The sequence below is a fragment of the Eurosta solidaginis genome, chromosome 5 (genome assembly GCF_040869045.1).
Source record: "Eurosta solidaginis isolate ZX-2024a chromosome 5, ASM4086904v1, whole genome shotgun sequence".
Lineage (NCBI taxonomy): Eukaryota > Metazoa > Arthropoda > Insecta > Diptera > Tephritidae > Eurosta > Eurosta solidaginis.
The window spans coordinates 196572730-196596820 of record NC_090323.1 but is presented as its reverse complement, the minus strand read 5'-3'; the positions used below and the strand labels follow the sequence as shown (position 1 = coordinate 196596820).

General features: G+C 38.9%; 1 protein-coding gene across 1 annotated transcript; it reads left to right on the top strand.

Moving 5' to 3' along the window:
* Positions 1-469: 469 nt before the first annotated feature.
* sti (sticky) lies at positions 470-23290 on the top strand. Its single transcript, XM_067787293.1, has 7 exons — positions 470-914; positions 972-1216; positions 1289-1639; positions 2405-3784; positions 5768-6472; positions 9777-10830; positions 21401-23290. The coding sequence occupies exons 1-7, from the start codon at positions 614-616 to the stop codon at positions 23071-23073; spliced, it is 5709 nt and encodes a 1902-aa protein (XP_067643394.1). The 5' UTR covers positions 470-613; the 3' UTR covers positions 23074-23290.
* The last annotated feature ends 801 nt before the right edge of the window (positions 23291-24091 follow it).

Here is a 24091-nt window from a genome sequence, read left to right as displayed (position 1 = left end):
AAAGATATTAACGAAAAACCGAAAAAAGACCCGTGGGTACCTCCGAAACCGGGGGTGGTATCCATAATATTTTTACGCAGAACACCTTTCTGCGTTGGCGACCTTCGACCGCGCTTAAAAAAATTACCCTGGGTGGAGACCAAAACTATATCCGCACAAAACACATGTTCACAATTTTTTTGTGGATACACACATTACAATCACCATACGAAAATCGCCAACTTCCAACTGCAAATATCACCGGACATAGATAAAATTTTTCTTTTCCGCCTTCGGATTATTGTTCCCGAGGATAATACGCGTCTTTTGACACCTCTCTCCCTCTCTCGATATTTTTTAACGGGTAATCTAACAATTATGTGTTTTAGCTATAATCGAAAACTAAAACCGTACGGCAACTCACGCAGCGAATTCGCCGCGGTGTTTGATTTCAAAAATTCCAACGTTCGCGGTTGTTTTGTTTGTCAATTCGTAGAGCAAATAAATGCAGCTGCTGCATTTATTTTCGCAAAATGTTTTAATAATGTTAATTTAATAATAATTAATAATTGTTTTAAGTGTACTTACGTTTGTTACATATAAATGAAAAATAAACTGTATTATATAAAACACTATGGCACCCCAACGTGAACCGATTAGCGTACGCACAACACGTCTGAACAATATTATACTCAACAAAAGTGGCGCGCCTGCTACCACAACCAACAATGGCGCCATTACACAGCAAAGAAAGTCTATGGCAGCAGTAAGTAGACGGAGCACCTTTGGCGGCGCAGTAGCACCAGTAAGCCAAGCTGTTTTAGAATCTGTAACACGGGAAGGCCTTCTGGATGCATTCTATTTATTGTACAACGAATGTAATAAAGATGCGCTAAAGAAACGCGATAAAAATATAGCAGAATTTGTAAATAAATGTAGGTAAAATATAATTGAAATAGTATATATAAAAACAACATTGTATGCATTTTCAGTTCGCCCTATCGTAGAGGAAACGCAGCAATTACGTGCCAACCCAGAAGATTTTAATGTGAAAACGCTTATTGGTAAGGGCTATTTTGGCAATGTGCATTTAGTAGTAGAGCGGCAGACCGGCGATGTATATGCAATGAAAAAAATAAAAAAATCTGTTGTAACAACATCACAAGTAAAAGAGGAGCGTGACATAATGGCGCGTCGTTCTTCGGAATGGCTAGTACAACTACAGTATGCATTTCAGGTATTTGTCATTACAAAGTTTGGAGAAAAAAAAATACGTTCGAAATATTTATTGAGTTCCATTTATATTTAGGATAATGACAATTTATATTTAATAATGGAGTTTCTGCCGGGTGGTGATTTATTAAGTCTTATGTCACGTCATGGTCCATTCGATGAAGAGCTTGTCCGTTTTTATCTTGCCGAATTGACTGAAGCTATACATGCTTTACATGTTATGGGCTATGTGCACCGTGATATCAAGCCGGAAAATATATTGATTGATCGTTTTGGTCATATAAAGTTAGCTGATTTTGGTAATGCAGCTGCATTGGATCGCGATGGTCACGTGCTCAGTTTGTCACCAGTTGGTACACCCGATTATATTGCTCCTGAGCTACTGCAAACTATTTCCACATACAAACTAACTAAATCGATGCATGATGTAAGTAAATTTAATTATGTAAAAAAAATAAATAAATGTAAGGCGCGATAACCTCCGAAGAGATCTTAGGCCGAGCTTCTCTTCCAATTTGCGTCGTGCTCCTTTTACGTTTTCCTACAAATTGGCGGGACGGGACCTACTTGTTTTATGCCGACTCCGAACGGCATCTGCGAGGCAGATGAGTTTTCCTGAGAGCTTTTCATGGCAGAAATACACCCGGAGCGCTTGCCTAACACTGCCGAGGGGCGACCCGCTTAGAAAAATTGTCTGATAATTGAATAACCTTATTTCTAAAATTTTGATGTTGCTTTGGCCGGGGTGTGTACCCAGAGCATTCGGTGTGGTAGGCGGAGCACGCTACCACCACACCACATCAGCCGCAAATTTATTTTAATTGCTCGGAAACTAAATAATTTACGAATAAATTGAAATAATAAAGGAGTTATTGTGATTCATACAGTCTTTAAGACATAAGAAAAACCTTAATTTCCGCAAAAATGCGTTCAGAGTTTATTCAAATACTTTGGATTATATCTGGCGTTGCACATGTGATGTGATTGATATAAAAATGTCCATCCTTAGCCTGCAAAGGGGACGCCACGAGACCCTTCTCTTTGGCATTATCTTGTGGTTCTTGCGGAGCAATACGCATTCGAAAGTACTTTGAAATTTGTTAATCAACTGGTACAAGGGTTTGAAAATCTGATCTTCTAAAATCTTGCTTAAGGGTTCGATAAAAACTAATAATCTTCCTTTTTTTTGCAGGTTAGTTGTGATTATTGGTCAATGGGTATCATTGGTTACGAGCTCATCTGCGAAATAACACCTTTCCACGAAGATAACGTTCACGAGACGTATTCAAAGATATTAAGTCATTGTGAGGATAGTCATTTGAAAGAGATTATCAATTTTCCGAGCGATTTGAAAGTATCTGAAAATTATAAATATCTTATTTGTGCCCTGATTACTAATCCAACAAATCGCTTGGTATACGATAAAATACGTCAACATCCATTTTTTGATTGTATTAAATGGGAGACGTTGCGTTCGCAGATGCCTCCTATTATTCCAACAGTCAATAGCGACGACGACACTTCCAATTTTGAAGATGTCATACGCAATAAGGGACGTACTACTTTTGCTAAAAAATCGCTAACAACAAATGTTAAATCGAATGAATTTTGTGGCAAGGATCTACCCTTCATTGGCTATAGCTTTGTTCATATGGCAAAACAATGCGCCGATGCAGAAGGTATTGCCGACGATGCACGCTTCAGCCGCTTAAATAGTAAAATCAAAGATTTACAAGTGAATCTTAAGGAGCGTACCGAAGAGATTAATAAATTGAAACAACAACTTTTGCGCGCCGAACAAACAGCTAAACATTCAAATACACAATCAAAAATATTGCAAGATGCAAAAGAAGAAATTGATAAAATGAAAGGTATCATTAAGGAAAAAACAATGGAATTAGCCGCATGTAAAACTCAAATAAAAACACTACAGAGTTCAGTGAAAGTTGAAGAGGAAATGTGGGAAAAGAAAGAAGCTACAATTACAGAATTGTTACGCGTAAATCGTCAGAAGTATGAAGAAGCTAAAATAGCATCAGAGCAGCGTTATGAAAAGTTGATTGCAGAAAAAAAGCATGAGTTAGCAAATATCGTACGAAAATTAAATGCGCGCGACTCTGAATTGAATACTAAAAGTGAAGAATGTAAGCATTTACAAGAAAAGATGGAAAACTATAAGGAAATGTTAAAACAATTCAAAGAGCAAACACTTGCCGACAAAAAAGAGTTTGACCGTAACAAACAGCAACTGAGCGAAGCATATGAACAAAAGTTGATAGAGTTGCGTTCGAAATTGCGCCAAGAAAAGGATTCACGTTCACGGATAACAATGGAATTACATGAGATGCGCAATGAGCTTGACGACACGATTAGTTCATCGAAATCAACACAAGAGGCGCGATTAGTACAAGAAAAGAATAACGATGAAGTGTTGAAACGTTTAAATTTTGAGTTGGAAGCAAATAATACGCTCCACGAGCAGAATGCACAATTGGAGCAGCAGTTGGAGGCGTCACAGAAAATGGTGCAGGAACAGCAGCATGAAATTAATCGTTTGGAACGCGAGTTAAAGGTATGTAATGATTGCGGCATCACCCTACAAATTAGAGTAGAACCTCCACTTTAATCAGCTCGGAGGTATATGGCCCTATTTTGTTACTTATATAGAGTTTAGCGATTTAAAAATTTCCCATAATAATAATTACAGAGTAACCTATTTCAATGCTTTTCGGTTGTTCAGTGTTAAAGTTATATTTCTTAATTGGATTGTGCTAAAAGTCTACACTGTTAAGTCAAGCGCCAACTAACTTATAAACCTAATTTAGCAAAAAAAAATCTGCAAAACAATGCAAAATTACAAAAAACAACAAATACAAATAAGGAAGGCTAAGTTCGGGTGTAACCGAACATTACATACTCAGCTGAGGGAGTGATCCTTAGTTCTATAGGTGGACGCCTTTTCCAGATATCGCCATAAAGGTGGACCAGGGGTGACTAGAATGCGTTTGTACGATATGGGTATCAAATGAAAGGTATTAATGAGGGTTTTAAAAGGGAGTGGCCCTTAGTTGTATAGGTGAAGGCGTTTTCTAGATATCGACCAAAATGTTTTTCGGGGTGACCCAGAACATCATCTGTCGGGTACCGCTAATTTATTTATATATGTAATACCACGAACAGTAATCCTGCCAAGATTCCAAGGGCTTTTTATTTCGCCCTGCAGATCTTTTTCATTTTCTTATACTTAATATGGTAGGTGTCACATCCATTTTACAAAGTTTTTTCTAAAGTTATATTTTGCGTCAATAAACGAATCCAATTACCATGTTTCATCCCTTTTTTCATATTTGGTATAGAATTATGGCAGTTTTTCTTTTTTTCATTTTTCGTAATTTTCGATATCGAAAAAGTGGGAGTGATCATAGTCGGATTCCGCCCATTTTTAATACCAAGATAAAGTGAGTTGAGATAAGTACGTGAACTAAGTTTAGGAAAGATATATCGTTTTTTGGTCAAGTTATCGTGTTAACGGCCGAGCGGAAAGACAGACGGTTGACTTTGTATAAAAACTGGGCGTGGCTTCAACGGTTTCGCCCATTTTCACAGAAAACAGTTATCGCCATAGGATCTATGTCCCTACCTATGTCACAAGGATTGGTAAATTTTTGTTCGACTTATGGCATTAAAAGTATTCTAGACAAATTAAATGAAAAAGGGCGGAGCCACGCCTATTTTGAAATTTTCTTTTATTCTTGTATTTTGTTGCACCATATCATTACTGGGGTTGAATGTGCACATAATTTACTTATATGCTGTAAAGATATTAAATTTTTTGTTAAAATTTGACTTAGAAAGTGGTCGTGTTCGTCATCCAATTTTGCTAATTTTTTTTAGCACACATATAGTAATAGGAGTAACGTTCCTGCCAAATTTCATCATGATATCTTCAACGACTGCCAAATTACGACTCGCAAAACTTCTTTTAAAAGTGGACGGTGCCACGCCCATTGTCCAAAATTTTACTAATTTTCTATTTTGCGTCATAAGGTCAACCCACGTACCAAGTTTCATCGCTTTATCCGTCTTTGGTAATGAATTATCGCACTTTTCCGGTTTTTCGAAATTTTCGATATCGAAAAAGTGGGCATGGTTGTAGTCCGATTTCGTTCATTTTAAATAGCGGTCTAAGTTGGGTGCCCAGGAACCTCACACAGGATTTCATCAAGATACCTCAAAATTTACTCAAGTTATCGTGTTAACGGACAGACGGACGGATATGGCTAAATGAATTTCTTTTTTCTCCCAGATCATTTTGATATATAGAAGTCTATATCTATCTCGCTTAGTTTATGCCGTTACGGATTACCGTTATGCGAACAAAATTAATATACTCTGTGAGCTCTGCTCAGCTGTGTATAAAAACTAGTAGGAAGTCCGTTTATTCAAATGCTGAAGCAATACAACGATTTCATCTTTTAATTTAGAATGTTTATAACTTTACAAAGTTTTATATTCTCTTACATATGCATCTTTCGATTACCCCACTCCGTTGCAGGTGCTTGAATGTAGTAAAAATTTAGCACAAACTGAACTTGCAACACAGCAATCAACTCCATATGAGACTGCGCCTGGTTCTTTAACAGAACTTCATGTTATCGAAGAACAATTGCGTGCCGATTTGGAAGCGGCAAAAGAAAATGAAAATGCACAAAAAATACGAGCTGATAGACTACAACAAATCGTTGAGAGATTAGAAGAGATGATGGAAAAATTCAATGAACAAGCTTTATCGAATTCACCAATGAAAGGTGGTGGCGCCACCAATGATAGCGAAAATAATGGTTCACATCATCATACACAGCATCATTGTCACAGTAGTGTTGGTGATATGCTGGAGAAACAAAATGAGAAACTTGAAGATCGTTTAGCTGCTGTGCGTGAACAAATGATTGTTGAACGACAAGCAGCACGTACTGCGAATCTGTCATTATGGAAAGTTGAGAAACAATTAGATGAAGCTGTTGCTGCTAAAAAAATTACACAAAGGCGTATGGAATTGACTGAGGAGAAAATGAAGAAAGTACAAGCTGAACGTGATGATGCATTACGTCAATACAAAATGGCTGAGAGCGAAGTAAAGCAACGTGAAGAGCGTATAAGCGAGTTGAGAGAAGAAATAAATGCATTGAAACGAGATGTAATGAAAGAGCATCGTATGTGGGAAAAAGCTGAACAGGAGCGTATGCAAAGTAAATCGGAGGTAAGTTGAAACATAACCAATAGACTTAATTTTCTAGTGATAAATTATTGTTCTTGAAGTATTGTTTACCGTGGAAGCAACGCCACCTTTGACTTCTATACGCCTTCAACGCTAGAATGCGATAAGTTTGCTATTCGGGGGTAGATAAGTGGGGACTAATCAACTACTTTTAGTAGCGAGCTGCCTACTGGATTTACACAGCCATTGTTCGCCCGATTCTTCTTTATGGTGCCTTGGTCTGGTGGCCTGCACTAGCTAAAAGTACCTATCTTAAAATGCTTCAAAAGGTGCAACGGAGTTTGGAGCTCTGCATTGCCGGGGCTCTCGGCTCCACTCCGTCTGAAGCACTCAACACAATGCTATACCTTCCACCTCTTGACCTGGTGGCGAAGAAAATAGCGGTCGTCGCCGCTCTACACATAAGGGAAACATATCTCTGGTCAAATGGATCTAGTGGACACGCAACAATCCTGGGCACGAACGCCCCAGTCCCAATACCGGTGCGCACTGACTACTGCACGCCAAAGAACTTCTTCGCTAAAAACTATAGTATATATATACCATCGCGACAAGACTGGAATACCCATCAGGGAGAGAAATGAGATGCTAACCAAACAGTTCCTGTTGAATACCCAGAAACCTGGGCATCCAAACAGACATCTGATTGATGAGCCAACACCGCCTAGGGGCTTAAAGAGTCATGTCCATAAGCATTTTAAAGAAATACGGCACCTGAGAACCCAGCCGTATGAAGCAAAAAAACACAAGCAGGTCCTTGGTGAACTCCACAAACAGGCGTCGGACCTTTATGCCCGAAATTGCCCGGTGAATCCAGTACTCAAAGAAAAGTACCCAAAACTTGTGGAAGAGGAACGCATACTCCACAGGGAAACGCGTGTCACTCTTGCTCAACTTCGTTCTGGATACTGTAACAGGTTAAACTCTTACCTATCCAGAAACAACCCCGACATACAAAATGTATGCCCCGCTTGCAATGTGTCCCCACATGACACCAACCATCTCTTTAATTGTAATGTGAAACCAAGGCCTCTAACACACCTTTCATTAAGGTCCACCCCTGTTGAAACAGCAAGTTTCCTTTGACTCCCGTTAGAGGATATTGATGACAATTTGTCATGTTGTTGTTGTTGTAGCGATAAGGTTGCTCCCCGAAGGCTTTGGGGGGTGTTATCGATTTGATGGTACTTTGCCGGATACAAATCCGGTACGCTCCGGTACCATAGTACCATTAAGGTGCTAGCCCGACCATCTCGGGAACGATTTATGGGGCCACATTAAACCTTCAGGCCATTCCCTCCCTTCCTACCCCCAAGTTCCATGAGTAGCTTACGGTCGCCAGAGCCTCGTCTGTTAGAGAAACAGGATTCGCCGCGGATAGGTGAGGTTGACAATTGGGTTTGGATAAGCTGTATATTGCGCTGGCAACCTGAAAGGTTGCGCTACACAGCCCCTTGAATCTGGTATTTTAGTCGCCTCTTACGACAGGCATACCTACCGCGGGTATATTCTGATCCCCTAACCCGCTGGGGTGACAATTTGTGATCGGTCGCGGCTGTTAGGTGGGGCGAAGCACTGCTACAACAACAACAACAACTGGAATACCAGACAACATACGGTACCGGGTGCCATCAACATATTCACGGATGGTTCAAGCTTGACGGGAAGGTGGAGCTGGCCTCTTTTCACCGGATCTAAGTCTAGAGGTCTGTTTTCGCCTAACAGATCCCTGTAGTGTTTACCAAGCGGAAATGCAGGCAATACACAGGGCTGTGAATCTCGGGTGTATGCCTAAGGATGGTAAACGGGTGTTTATTTTCTCAGACAGCCAGGCCGCATTAAAGGCCCTGGACTCATTCGTCGACAACGCAAAGTCGGTCTCTGAATGCCGCAGATCTCTTAACGAAATGGCTCAGCACTTCAGTGTCAGCCTTATATGGGTACCTGGGAACAGGGATATTGAAGGCAACTGCAGAGCAGACGAGCTGGCCAGAAGAGGCACCACCAACAATATCCTTCCGGGAAATGATTCGGTAGGTATATCCATGGCCACTTTCAGGCTTCGTGTTGAACACAAGCACTATAAGCATTGCAAATGGACTATGGTCAGTAATATCATCGTGTGAGACATCCAGGCTAACCTGGCCCTCATATGACAGGGGCGCACAGGAGCGCTTCTGATTTTAAACAAATCAGTTCTATCGTCCCTGATAAGGGTTCTAACAGGGCATTATTTAATAGGCACGCATGGTGCTAGAATGGGGGCAACGACCTTCGACTATTGTCGCAGCTGCAGATGTACAGAAGAGTAGGAGAGTGTCCAGCACCTTCTCTGTCATTGTCCAGCGCGTAGGTTGGCCATCCTTGGTAAACCTTTTCTACATGACTTTGCTGAGGTCTCTAGCTATGAAGTCAAGGTTTTAGCAAAATATATAATCTACACGAAGTGGTTTGACCAGCTTTAGGCAGGGTATGGGTTCTTATTGAGACCGTATAGGGTATTACAATGGGCCCAATGGTGGCCTAAGTAGTGAGTTGCTACCATAGTGTCCAGCTCAGCCCTTGTAACCTAACCTAACCTAGTAGCTAGCTATGGGAAGTGGGCAACTTTGCCACCGTCTAGCTGTTTCGACCCAAAACCCCGTTACCACGGACCTTCGGCCCTTCTTTGTTCACTGCTTTGCCGGGCTTCACAACCCCTTGAATTCCAGCTGTTGTTGTAGTTGTTGTAGCGATTACGTTGATCCCCGAAGGCTTTGGGAGTGTTATCGATGTGATGGTCCTTTGCCGGATCTAGATCCGGTACGCTCCGATAACACAGCTTCATTAATGTGCTAGCCCGACCATCTCAGGAACGATTTATATGGTCACATTACACCTTCAGGGCATTCCTCTCCACCCCCAGTTCCATGAGGATCTTGGGGTCGCCAGAGGCTCGCCTGTTGGTGAAACGGGATTCGCCGTTCGAAGGTGAGGTTGACAATTGGGTTTGTAGAAGCTATATATTGCGCTGGCAACCTGAAAAGGCTGCGCTACACAACCCATTGAATTTGGTATTTTCGTCGCCTCTTACGACAGGTATACCTACCGCGGGTATATTCTAACCACCTAACTCGCTGGGGGTTGAATTCCAGCTCCCCTAATATGCTTTAAAATTCTATGACACTTGTCAAATCTTCAAAAAAAAAACCTATCCATAAAACAAAACACACAAAATATTTGCCCCCCAACAACACAAAAAATTTTTATTTAAAAAAAAAGTCAAAACGATTAAATGTCTTCACAGATTATTCAACATATCTCAAGTGCGCAAAAATTAGAGGAACGGCTAACAGAATTACGTCAAAAGTTACAACAAACGCAGCAGAAAAATGATGCCATTCTCCTGGAAAATAAACGCTTGCAACGCGAAATCAGTGAAGAGCGTGATAAGAGCAATGCTTCGAACGAAACTGTGTCGCAAGTACAAATGGAATTGAAAAATCTACAAGACAACTATGAACAACTTAAATATGCTTGCACAATAACCGATAGCCAACTGAACGAAGTCGAGGGTATGTTAGAAAAGGAACAGAAACGCAATAAAACACATCAAGAAAAATTTACTAACTTAAATGATACATTGCGTAAAAAGGAAGACACCATAGCGCAACTACATAAAGAATTATATGATGAGCAGGCACAAAAGCGCGCCGCGGAAACACGTATACAGGCGTTAAATGTGGAAGTTAAGGATAGTGCAGAAAAATTAGCTGAAATACAAAAAAGGCTAATAGCACAACACCAGCAATTGATTGAGCAAACTAATAATTTATTCCAATCACAAGAACGTATCGAAGTGCTAACGCTAGAAAATTCCAATTTTCAAACAATCAATCAGAATCACGAACGGGAAATTACACTATTGAAAGAGGAAAATGCGCGTATTCTCTCTGAATTATTCCATGTCAAAGAAGATGCGGAACGTTTGCGCCAAGAGCTTAGGGATTCGCTACAAAATGCAAATGAATTACATGCGGAAATTGAAGAGTTGCAAGAGATAATGGCGGAGAAAGAATCATTTTATGTGCAGCGTGATATAAAGTCGGAAGCTACATTAGCGCAACACAAGAAACTCATTGACTATTTGCAACTCAAAGTGGAAGATTTGTCACAAAAGAGAAAATTAACATTTGCCGAAAAAATATTTGGCAGTACCACGCAAAGCGGTGTTGGTAAAAAGGAGAATGTATCACCAGCCGTTGTAGAGGCATCCATTCTATATCGTACATTGCAGGAGGAGTTGCGACGCGAAAAGCAACGTTGCAAAACGTTACAGGAACAAATTGACAAAATGAATGGTAAGTAAATTGCATGTTAAGGCGAATGCGAAAAGTGTATAATCTTTACACGACTTTCAATTGAAAAACGCCTTATCTCCTTTTGGAAAACTCTTACTTTGGAATGTGGGACCGCTTTTTTTTCAAAAAATCTAGGTGTTGCGCTTAAACATATTTTGCAAGGATTTTGAATCAATTTATATCATGTCGCCTGTAAGGTAGAAGTAGAAGCTTCGAAAACGCTATAGCTCTGCAAACCTGAAAAACGTTCTACATCAGTCTTTGTTCGCAGAACGTTATACCTCAGAAATTTTTTCTAAGACCTTACCCTATTGTTGATTATCATCGTCTTACTTCTGAACTCGCCTCAAGAACTCTCCAAGAATTTTTTTAAAAAAAATTCCTAATTCAGCATGAATAAAATACGGTTTGAAATGCGATAAGGCGTTCTTCACGTTTTGGGATAGGATTCGAGGGGTTGATAAGAGCAATACAAAGCTTTATAGCTTCAGAGCTTCCGCAACCCAATTGTCAACCCCACCTACGGGAGGGGAATCCTGTTACAAATACGAATGTATCATACACATATTTAGCAGGCGAGACTCTAGCGACTCTGAGTTTTATTTATTTATTTATTTATTTGTTAGTCTATAAATTTTACAATAAATCAGACTAAATATGAATGATTGAATGAATGGAAATGCGGATTACAGTGTAAAATTAACAAGCATACATAGTGAGCAAAATTATATTATAAAATATGTATATACATATATTATTGAATCAGTTGCCGGGATGGACTGTGATGCCGAGCAACGGAATTGATTATCAGTGCTGTCGGAATGGACGTGATTTCGAGCAGCTGATGTATATTTAACACACAATAGTAGGGCTGCGATGTGTGGGAGGTTGGAAAGGACGTGATTCCAAGCCACCCGCCCAAAGTAACTATTGATTATTAGTGCTGTCGGAATGGACGTGATTTCCAGCAGCTGATGTATATTTAACACACAATGAGTAGGGCTGTGATGTGTGGAAGCATATTCCAATATTTGTCTTACTAACGATAAAAAAAGAGTTTTTTAGTGACATAAGCCAAAGTGCCTCTAGCCCTATTCACACACGATTCGATATGTAATTTGAAGTCCAGTTTAGGGTCCATTATAACGCCAAGATCAGTAAAGTTTGTGACTTGCTTCCTCATGGAAGTAGGGGGTGGGGGCGGTATGGCTTAGGAAGTTTAATGTGGCCATGTTAATCGTTCTCTGGATGGTCGGGCTAGTACCTTTATGGTGCTTTGTTACCGGACAAGTTCCGGCAAAGGACCATCACGATCGATAACACTACCCTAAACCTTGGGCCTTTGTCTTTATCGTTAATACAATAACAATAACACTTATTTTCCAAAAAAGTTCTGAACTGGGGCTTTTTCAAACTTGCAGCTGAGATAAGGTGAAATATATTGGACTGAAGCGCCCATAAAGGGTTTGTTTTAACCGAATAACGGTCTAACAACGCTACTATTGAGCTCCTTTCGCCATCGAGGTCGTTTAAACAGAGTAGGAAACTAAATTTTTCGCCTAATGTTTTCTATTTGTACCCCTATCCTTATCTTATAATTCCTTTCATTAAGTTTAACTTCTCTCTTTTTCTCAAGTCATATCTCTTTCCCTATTGACTCTTGCTGTCTTTCAATCTCTCCTTTCGTCCCTCTCTCTATATATTTCCCTTCTTTATTTTGTTCACTCTCTTTATTCTTTCTATATGTCTCATGATATAATTTTTATACCCAGCTGTACTTGTACACAGGGTATTATAACTTTGATTGGATAACGGTTGGTTGTACATGTATAAAGGAATCGAGATAGATATAGACTTCCATATATCAAAATCATCAGTATCAATAAAAAATTTGATTGAGCCATGTCCGTCCGTCCGTCTGTCCGTTAACACAATAACTTGAGTAAATATTGAGATATCTTCACCAAATCTTTTACACGAGCTTATCTGGACCCAGAATAGATTGGTAGTGAAAATGGGCGAAATCGGATGATAACCACGCCCACTTTTTATATATATAACATATTGGAAAACACAAAAAAACCTGATTATTTAGTAAATAATACACCTAGAATGTTGAAATTTGACGAGTGGGCTGATAGTGAGACTCTTGATAAAAATTTGAAAAAAAAAATTTTTTAATGGGCGTGGCACCGCGCACTTGTAATAAAATCAATTTTACAAATATTATTAATCATATATCAAAAATCGTTAAACCTATCGTAACAAAATTTGGCAGAGAGGTTGCCTTTACTATAAGGAATGCTTTGAAGAAAAATTAACAAAATCGTTTAAGGACCACGCCCACTTTTATATAAAAGGTTTTTAAAAGAGTCGTGGACGAATAAAATAAGCTATATCTTTGCAAGAAAGAGCTTTGTATCAATAGAATTTTACTTTCTAAATTAAATTACCTATAACATTAAATTGAAAACACTAATAATTTTGAAAATGGGTGTGGCACCGCCTCTTTTATGACTAAGCAATTTTCTATGTTTCGGGAGCCATAACTCGAAGAAAAATTAACGGATCGTAATGAAATTGTGTACACATATTTTCCTTATAGCAGGAAATATTTCTACACAAAATAGACGAGATCGGTTAAAGACCAAGGCAACTTAGATATAAAACAAGTTTAAATTTGTCGTAGACTAGAATAATAAGCTATAACTTAGCAAAAAAATCAATGATATTTCTCTTATCAAGGTTTATTGTAAAAGGAAATGGAGAGACATTCTTTTTTAAACGGTCGGTGCCACATGTTATGTAGAAAAGTAATCTATCTGAAATGAAATGTGCAATTGAAGCTCACGCTGAGTATATAATGTTCGGTTACACCCGAACTTAGACACCTTTACTTGTTTTTTTCTTTCCTTTAATTTTTACCTCTAATGCTATTCCCCATGATTCAATCACAAGAGGTTTGCTCGGCTGACTGATTTTTTGACAATTGCAGCCATTTTGCTCCCAAATCGAATTGACATCCGCTAACTGTGTTGTTTCTTTGCGATTTTTCGAAAAATATTAGTAGTATAAATAGAATTCAAAAAGTTTGCAAATACCCGACAAGAACAGAATTGCATAATTCCTTAGAACATTTTAAAAAATTTTATGATGAATTTAATGACCATGCCATAATCTATTAGTGTGGCTGAACATAGGTAATTTTATGAAAAGTGAGGACACCAAGAAATCATGCACTTTCGAAAACCTATGGTCATAGGAAACCCAAACCCATTTAAAATTCATCGTTTATCGTCAAAAACTCGACTAGTAAATCGATTCGCGTAGGTAAAAATATAATAAGTATATAATGGAGATGCCATAACGAAATGTACTCACTGTGCGTGTTACCTTATTCATTCCGTATGTTCGGAACATTCGTCTGCATTTAAGAATTTGAATATTATGTATATTCTTAATTGGAATATTCGGAACACGTTCGTTTGATATTACCTCACGAACGGTTTATCCGGAACACTTCCATGAATACTTAAATGCAATAGAGCTTTCCGAAAATTCAGAATAAAATGGTAAGTACTCCCTGTATAACAATTTTTATACTCAGTTGAGCAGAGCTCACAGAGTATATTACATTTGATTGGATAACGGTTGGTTGTACAGGTATAAAGGAATCGAGATAGATATAGACTTCCATATATCAAAATCATCAGTATCGAAAAAAAATTTGATTGAGCCATGTCCGTCCGTCCGTCTGTCCGTTAACACTATAACTTGAGTAAATTTTGAGGTATCTTGATGAAATTTGGTATGTAGATTCCTGGGCACTCATCTCAGATCGCTATTTAAAATGAACGATATCGGACTATAACCACGCCCACTTTTTCGATATCGAAAATTTCGAGAAACCGAAAAAATGCGATAATTCATTGCCAAAGGCGGTTAAAGCGATGAAACTTGGTAGATGGGTTGACGGTATGACGCAGAATAGAAAATTAGTAAGATTTTGGACAATGGGCGTGGCACCGCCCACTTTTACAAGAAGGTAATTTAAAAGTTTTGCAAGCTGTAATTTGGCAGTCGTTGAAGATATCATGATGAAATTTGGCAGGAACGTTACTACTATTACTATATATGTGCTAAATAAAAATTAGCAAAATTGAATGAAGAACACGCCCACTTTTTAAAAAAAAAATTTTTTAAATTCAAATTTTAACAAAAAATTTAATAAATAAATAAAAATAAATGTAAGGCGCGATAACCTCCGAAGAGATCTAAGGCCGAGCTTCTCTTCCAATTTGCGTCGTGCTCCTCTTGATTTTCCCTACAAATTGGCCGGACGGGACCTACATGTTTTATGCCGACTCCGAACGGCATCTGCAAAGCAGATGAGTTTTCACTGAGAGCTTTTCATGGCAGAAATACACCCGGAGTGCTTGCCAAACACTGCCGAGGGGCGACCCCGCTTAGAAAAATTTTCTTCTAATTGAAAAATCTTATTTCTAAAATTTTGATGTTGCTTTGCCCGGGAGTTGAACCCAGGGCATACGGTGTGATAGGCGGAGCCCGCTACCATCACACCACGGTGGCCGCCAAATTTAATATCTAATATAAATTAAGTCAAAATTCAACTGCAGTAATGACATGATGCAACAAGATACAAAAATAAAAGAAAATTTCAAAATGGGCGTGGCTCCGCCCATCTTCATTTAGTTTGTCTAGAATACTTTTAATGCCATAAGTCGAACAAAAATTTACCAATCTTTCTCAAATTTGGTAGGGGCATAGATTCTATGACGGTAACTGTTCTCTGTGAAAATGGGCGAAATCGGTGGAAGCCACGCCCAGTTTTTAAACACAGTCCACCGTCTGTCCTTCCGCTCGGCCGTTAACACAATAACTTGAGCAAAAACCGATATATCTTTACTAAACTTAGCCCACGTACTTATCTGAACTCACTTTATCTTGGTATAAAAAATGGCCGAAATCCGACCATAACCACGCCAACTTTATCGATATCGAAAATTACGAAAAATGAAAAAAATGCCATAATTCTATACCAAATACGAAAACAGGGATGAAACATGGTAACTGGATTGGTTTATTGACGCAAAATATAACTTTGGAAAAAACTTTGTAAAATGGGTGTGACACCTACCATATTAAGTAGAAGAAAATGAAAAAGTTCTACAAGGCGAAATCAACAGCCCTTGGAATCTTGGCAGGAATACTGTTAGTGGTATTGCATATATAAATAAATTAGCAGTACCCGACAGATGATTTTCTGGATAAGCTGGTCCACATTTTGGTCGATATCGCGAGAACGCCTTCACATATACATCTAAGGGCCACTCGCTTTTAAAACCCTCATTAATACCCTTAATTTGATATCCATATCGTACAAACACATTCTAGAGTCACCCCTGGCCCACCCTAATGGCGATATCTCGAAAAGGCGTCCACCTATAGACCTAATGCCCACTCCCTCTTAAAATGCTCAGTAACACCTTTCGTTTGATACCCATATCGTACAAACATTCCAGAGTCACCCCTGGTCCACCCTAATGGCGATATCCCAAAAAGGCCTCCACCTATAGACCTAATGTCCACTCCCTCTTAAAATGCTCAGTAACACCTTTCGTTTGATACCCATATCGTACAAACATTCCAGAGTCACCCCTGGTCCACCCTAATGGCGATATCTCGAAAAGGCGTCCACCTATAGACCTAATGCCCACTCCCTCTTAAAATGCTCATTAACACCTTTCGTTTGATGCCCATATCGTACAAACATTCTAGAGTCACCCCTGGCCCACCCTAATGGCGATATCTCGAATAGGCGTCCACCTATAGACCTAATGCCCACTCCCTCTTAAAATGCTCAGTAACACCTTTCGTTTGGTACCCATATCGTACAAACATTCTAGAGTCACCCTTGGCCCACCTTTATGGCGATATCTCGAAAAGGCGGCCACCTATAGAACTAAGGATTACTCCCTTTTAAAATACTCATTACCACCTTTCATTTGATACCCATATCGTACAAACACATTCTAGAGTCACACCTGGCCCACCCTAATGGCGATATCTCGAAAAGGCGTCCACCTATAGACCTAATGCCCACTCCCTCTTAAAATGCTCAGTAACACCTTTCGTTTGATACCCATATCGTACAAACACATTCTAGAGTCACCCCTGGCCCACCCTAATGACGATATCTCGAAAAGGCGTCCACCTATAGACCTCATGCCCACTCCCTCTTAAAATGCTCAGTAACACCTTTCGCTTGATACCCATATCGTACAAACATTCTAGAGTCACCCTTGGTCCACTTTTATGGCGATATCTCGAAAAGGCGTCCACCTATAGAACTAAGGATTACTCCCTTTTAAAATACTCATTACCATCTTTCATTTGATACCCATATCATACAAACACATTCTAGAGACACCCCTGGCCCACCCTAATGGCGACATTTGATTTATCTAAATATTTAGTGGCGCGCTCCAATTTTCATCGTCTTAACCAGCAGTGTTATAAAGGTTACTTATCATGTTGCAAATTCCAATTTACTAATAATCCGAAACGTTTCTACAGATTTGTTAATTCCAAAAGGAAAATTTCTGGTTTCCCATCTACTTTTATTTATGGGTGCAAAAACGCAAATTCTGATCACGAAATCGCTGATTTATTTGCTGAATTCTTTAAATCAACCTATTCATCCCAATGTGTCCAGTCTAATCTTTACCCATATTGCTTGGAAAGTTCTAATAATATTTTAAACCCATTTATTGATAAAGATACTGTTCTTAATAAGCTTCTTGCATTGAAACCGATATCTTCGCCGGGTCCGGATGGTGTTCCTAGTTGTGTACTTAAGTACTGTGCTGTCAGCTTATCAGAGCCTATCTTTAAATTATTTAAACTGTCTCTGGAATCCGCATCATTCCCATCTATTTGGAAACAATCGTTTATTATACCTTTGCATAAAAAAGGTAGTAGGTCTAATATTGAGAACTACAGAGGCATAGCTAAGCTCTCAGCTATCCCTAAAACTTTTGAGCAGATAATTACATACCAGCTTCAATACTTGTGTGGCTCTTTAATATCACCTTGTCAACATGGTTTTGTTCATCGGAGATCAACTACTACCAACTTGCTTGAATTTACGTCTTTTGTTATGAATGGTTTTTTAGTTTGCAAACAAACAGATGTAATTTACACCGACTTTAGTAAAGCATTTGACTCTGTTAATCACGAGCTCTTAGTTACCAAACTTGATCTTCTGGGTTTTCCAGCGCCTTTATTAAGCTGGATTTCAAGTTATCTTGAAAATAGGACTCAGCGAGTTTTCTTTAACAACAATCTTTCAAAGTCGTTTGATGTAACTTCTGGCGTGCCCCAGGGTAGCCATTTGGGTCCATTACTCTTTAACCTGTTCATTAACGACTTACCAAAGGTTATATTACATTCTAGAGTTTTTATGTATGCAGATGATGTAAAACTTTGTTACACATATCTGCCTTCGAACTTGTTCTGTTTTAATCAGCTTCAGGCCGATCTGGACTCATTTCAAAGCTGGTGTACTGCAAATTTACTTTTTTTGAATTACTCTAAATGTAAGCAAATGACTTTTCACCGTGTGAAGCCGGTCCTATCATCTTATACACTTAACGGCGACCCCTTGGAGCGGATATCTATTGTTACTGATCTAGGAGTTATTTTTGATCCGAAATTAAGTTTTACCACACATATTTCAACCGCTATAAACAAAGCAACTGGTGTATTAGGTTTTATCAAACGTTGGGCTAAAGAGTTTGATGACCCTTATTTCACAAAGATCCTTTATACCTCGCTGGTACGTCCTATTCTCGAGTACTGTTCATGTGTCTGGTCTCCGATCTATCAAATCCATGTTGATCGGATTGAGTCGGTCCAGAGACGGTTTTTAATTTTTGCATTACGAGGTCTCAACTGGGAATCAAGTACTCATCTTCCACCATACAGGAATAGACTTCTTCTAATTAATTTGCCATCTCTAGAGAATCGTAGAGTATTACTTGGCGTTATGTTCATTCACAAGCTCATCATTGGTGTGATTGACTCCCCTGACCTAATCAGTCAACTAAATTTTGCGGTTCCTGCTAGGGCGTCCAGGCATTTTGTGCCTTTTCATTTACCTCTATGCCGGCAAAATTTTGCTAGAAACAGTCCCCTGCGCCATTGGTGCTCGCGGTACAATGATTTGTATAACTGCATTGGCTTTGAATGTTCGTTTGCTGCTTTACATACTGCTATACTCTTATGTTTAGCCTGATATTTTAATTTTATTTTTTCTTATACAATGCGATGTCAAATGTTTATAACATACAAATTTTCTATGTACCTTTTTTGAATTTTTTAATTTTAAGTATGGCTCTGTATTTTACATATATATCTGTCTATTACAATAATTAGTCGACCGCTTTGTGTTTGCGTCGACTTTAAATAAATAAATAAATAAATAAATAAATAAATAAAAATAAATAAATTTCGAAAAGGCGTCCACCTATAGACCTAATGCCCACTCCCTCTTAAAATGCTCAGTAACACTTTTCGTTTGATACCCATATCGTACAAACATTCTAGAGTCACCCCTGGCCCACCCTAATGGCGATATCTCGAAAAGGCGTCCACCTATAGAACTAATGCCCACTCCCTCTTAAAATGCTCAGTAACACCTTTCATTTGATTCCCATATCGTACAAACACATTCTAGAGACACCCCTGGTCCACATTTATGGCGATATCTCGAAACGTCGTCCACCTATGGATCTAAGGATCACTCCTTTTCAAAATACTCATTAACAGCTTTCATTTGATACCCATATCGTACAAGCATATTCTAGAGTCACCTCTGGTCCACCTTTATGGCGATTTCTCGAAAAGGCGTTCACCTATAGAACTAAAGCCCATTCCCTTTTAAAATACTCATTACCACCTTTCATTTGATACCCATATCGTACAAACACATTCTAGAGTCACCCCTGGTCCACCTTAATGGCGATATCTCGAAAAGGCGTCCACCGATAGACCTAAGGCCCACTCCCTCTTAAAATGCTCAGTAACACCTTTCATTTGATACCCATATCGTACAAACAAATTCTAGAGTCAGCCCTGGTCCACCTTTATGGCGATATCCCTAAATGGCGTCCATCCATAGAACTATGGCCTACTCTTTCTTAAAATACTCTTTATACCTTCCATTTGATACACATGTCATACAATCACATTCCAGGGTTACCGTAGGTTCATTTTCCTTATTTTGTCTCCATAGCTCTCAACTGAGTATGTAATGTTCGGTTACACCCGAACTTAGCCTTCCTTACTTGTTTTTTATTTGTTTTGCCAGTTGATTGCTACTGCTGAGTCGAACTATCACCTCATGTCGGCTGCCAGTTCGAAATCGTCCTATCTCAAAATACTTTTCAAAAATTTCCCATTTCAGGATTTGTCACAGAAACGCCCAATATTAGAATTAGGTTGAAGAACGCCTAATCTTAGAATGATTTTCATTAACTCCCTCTTATGTCAAATTCCATTGAACTTATGCTCAGATAGGAAGTTTTTGAAACAAATTTTGAGATATTGTATTTTTGAATAAAATTCTGATGAACGACATCCTTCAAACAAGCTCTGAAAGAATGACCAAACAAACATAACTCTATATCAACTCACGAAATATTTCGTAGAAAATGAATTACTTTCCCCAAAACCAGTTGGCATTTACAATTTTATTAGCACTACTTTTTTATTATCAGTACTTTTCTACTTAAATTTTCTCTGAGGGGGATTGAATTATTCCCATTTTTCCTTACTTCGTCCAGATTTTTAAACTTGGGAGTGTCAAAGCTCTGTCATCATTGGAGAACAAACCTGTAGTAATTGAATCATGATTATTCCCCATCGATGTTTGGAGACAAACCGGTTTCTTCGTTGTCCATATCCACTGTCATTTTTCGCTTTGACATTTCTAGTTCTATCCTTCTTACTCTGTTGTTTTTTCTCTTCAGCGCTGTTTCTCTTTTTCCATATTTTCCTTGTCCCTATTATTCTTTCCATCAGTCTACTTATTCCTTTCCCCCCCCCCCCCCTTTTCTTAGCTTCTATTTACTCTATCCCTTCCCTGGCAAATCCCTCAAGCCAGGTGAACTGCTAGGGTTCACCAGAGAAGTCGGCTTGGATGAGGTGCTGTGAAGCAGTTGATGGCACAATAGACCAATGGTCGCAGTGCGATCCTCAATTAATTATCTATCTATCCTCTCCCTCTAATTTTCGTAATTTTCCCCTATTTCTGTATCTTCTGTTTCTCAACCTTAGATAGATAGATAGATTATCAATCTTTCTTTGTCTGTTTCTCTTTCCCTGTACCGATTTCTTTCTCCGCTTTTCTCTCTATCTCTTCCCTTTACCTTCCTCTTTCTATTTCACACTCATAACATATTCTAATATCCTAATTTCCTCTTCCTGTTAATATACGCTTAATTATAATTACGTGTGTACTATAAAAATATTTTCTTATAATTTCCAGGTGTATCGAACTCAACAGACGGTGTGATGTCACCACTGAAAAGTCTGGCGAGAAATGATGATAATTCGAAAGATTTTGGCGCCACACCAAAATCACCCAGCAAAAAAGCAATAAAAGATGCTACATCTAATAATGCCACAACAGTATTGAAAACAGATGATAGAACCGCCATGGCAGCACACCATCGATTTGAATTGGCGTTGCAACAAACCAACTCAGGCTCCCAAGCTTGCGTCGGTTGCCAAAAGCCCTTAATAGCCGGTTCGCCATATTGGAAATGTAAAGAGTGTAAAGTGACTGTGCATCGGAAATGTCGTAGTGGCTTACAAACGCGCTGTGTCATTTTGTCGCCAACGCAAACAGCCAAATCCACACCGAAAAATGCCGCAGAAATTGATACAGATTCAATGTCGAAATATTCGTATGAAGGTAAAATAGATGATAACACCGATAACGATACAAATGCCATATGCGATGGATTACAAAAAGAGTATATTGGTAATTTAGTATACAGCGTTGAGCGACAAGAGCATACCATGAACACAAATTCGGAAGCACTTGAAGTGAACTGCGCTTATGAAATTGAAGATCAAAAAATTATACTATTAGGTTGTAATACGGGTCTATATGCGCTACACGTGCAACAGCCACAGCGTTTAATGCATATTGCAGGCATTGATTCGGTTATCAGCATTGCTGTTTCGCTACCACTCGCAAAAGCTGTGCTGGTGGGTGCCCGGGGCGAATCCTTGTTTCAATGTGATTTCCGTCAATTGATGTCACGTAGCCAAACATCTACATCATATGTTAATACCACATTAGAAGCTTCAGTATTAGATTTACCGCTTTGTAATCGTGCTACCAATGAGAAATGGCAAATTGTTAATATATCAAATGAAGCAGACAACGCATTAGATTCAGTTGCTATAGCAGTCACATCAACGCGTATTGTACTCATGCGTTATGATTTGAAATTGCAGAAATTTGCGCCAGTACGTGCTTTAGATACTGCAACACCCGTCTCTGCCATACTCTTTACACGTCACACGGCAATCGTTAGTTCGGATAAATTTTTTGAAATTGATTTGAATACCTATGCTGCTGAAGAGTTTGTTGATATGTCTGATCAAACGTTATCGCATATAAGTAATTGTCAACCAGTGGTTGCTATACGTGTATCATCTCGAGAGGTTTTGCTTTGCTATATGGAATGTGGTATTTTTGTTGACGAATATGGTTGTCGTTCACGTCCTTACGATTTGAATTGGGAATATACACCTACTGGATTTCTATATCGTGCACCATTTCTCTATATTGCACATTTTCAATCCGTACAAATTTTACGTTTGCATCGTTCCTATACCAAGGAGTTGGCTGGCGCTGGCATGAGTGATCATAAAGATGTGGATGCCGATATTGATGATAGTTGTTCTGAAACGACGAAACGTATTTACTTAACATACTATATGCCTACTTTATTGGCAGATAGCGGTAAATTGAATGTTTATTTGGTAACTGTACAACGTGATACAGGATTACAACAAATATATCACTTGGATGCAATGCAAGCTTTTAAGCAAAAGTTGAATGAATCTTTGGAGACAATTTCATCGATAGCAACATCGAATACGGCTGGATCTTTCGCCACAACTAATGCGGATAGCATAGATTAAAGTATATGTAGTTAAATACATAACTATGTAAGATTTTTTTATACAACACATATCTTTATCGTAATTTCCATCAAAAATTCTCACAGATACCAATAAGATATTTGAATACACATTTTTTTTATTCGCTAATAATAGTTTTTAATATTTGACTTATTACAGATTTAATTACATAATTATATAAATAAATATGTACATGTTTTTTACTGAAGAAAAAATATCATTAGCTCTTTCAATTAGTGAATTTTATAATGACTCATTTTGTATACCCTTGCAGATTAGTTTTAATTTATTGCCTACTGGCACAGCATAAAAGAACGTGCTCCTGTTGTTGTTGTAGCGATAAGGTTTCTGTCCGAAGGCTTTGGGGAATGTTATCGATGTGATGGTCATTTGCCGGATACAGATCCGGTACGCTCCGGTAACACAGCACCATTAAGGTGCTAGCCCGACCATCTCGCGAACGATTTATATGGCCACATTGAACCTTCAGGCCATCCCTCCCTCCCCACCCACAAGTTCCATGAGGAGCTTGGGGTAGCCAGAGCCTCGTCTGTTAGTGAAACAGGATTCGCCGCGGATAGGTGAGGTTGACAATTGGGTTTGGGGAAGCTATATATTGCGCTGGCAACCTGAAAGGGTTGCACTACACAGCCCTTTGAATCTGGTATTTTAGTCGCCTCTTAAGACAGGCATACCTACCGCGGGTATATTCTGACCCCTTATCCCCCTGAGGGTCGCTGACGATACCTCTTGTAGGATGTCGAGTTTGTTCTTGCAGGTTTTTGACTCAAAGCGCTCTGTGGAACTAGAATCTACTAGTTGGTTATCTGCTATAAGTATAACTACAGATGTACGTGTATAGCTGTCATATGTGCGTGCGTTTGTGAGCGACACTTCTACAATAATAATTGCATATCTCGGATAAGATATCTGCATGTGTTTGTGCGTTGCTTCTCTGCTGCGTGTACGTACATATGTGTAGTCATAATGATTGAATTATTGATGTGACTTGAATCAC

Coding starts and splice junctions, on each gene's coding strand:
- sti (XM_067787293.1), top strand. CDS start 614: ATGGCACCCCAACGTGAACCGATTAGCGTACGCACAACACGTCTGAAC. Junction 3,785..5,767: donor GTTTGGAACGCGAGTTAAAG/GTATGTAATGAT, acceptor ACTCCGTTGCAG/GTGCTTGAATGTAGTAAAAA. Junction 10,831..21,400: donor ACAAATTGACAAAATGAATG/GTAAGTAAATTG, acceptor TATAATTTCCAG/GTGTATCGAACTCAACAGAC.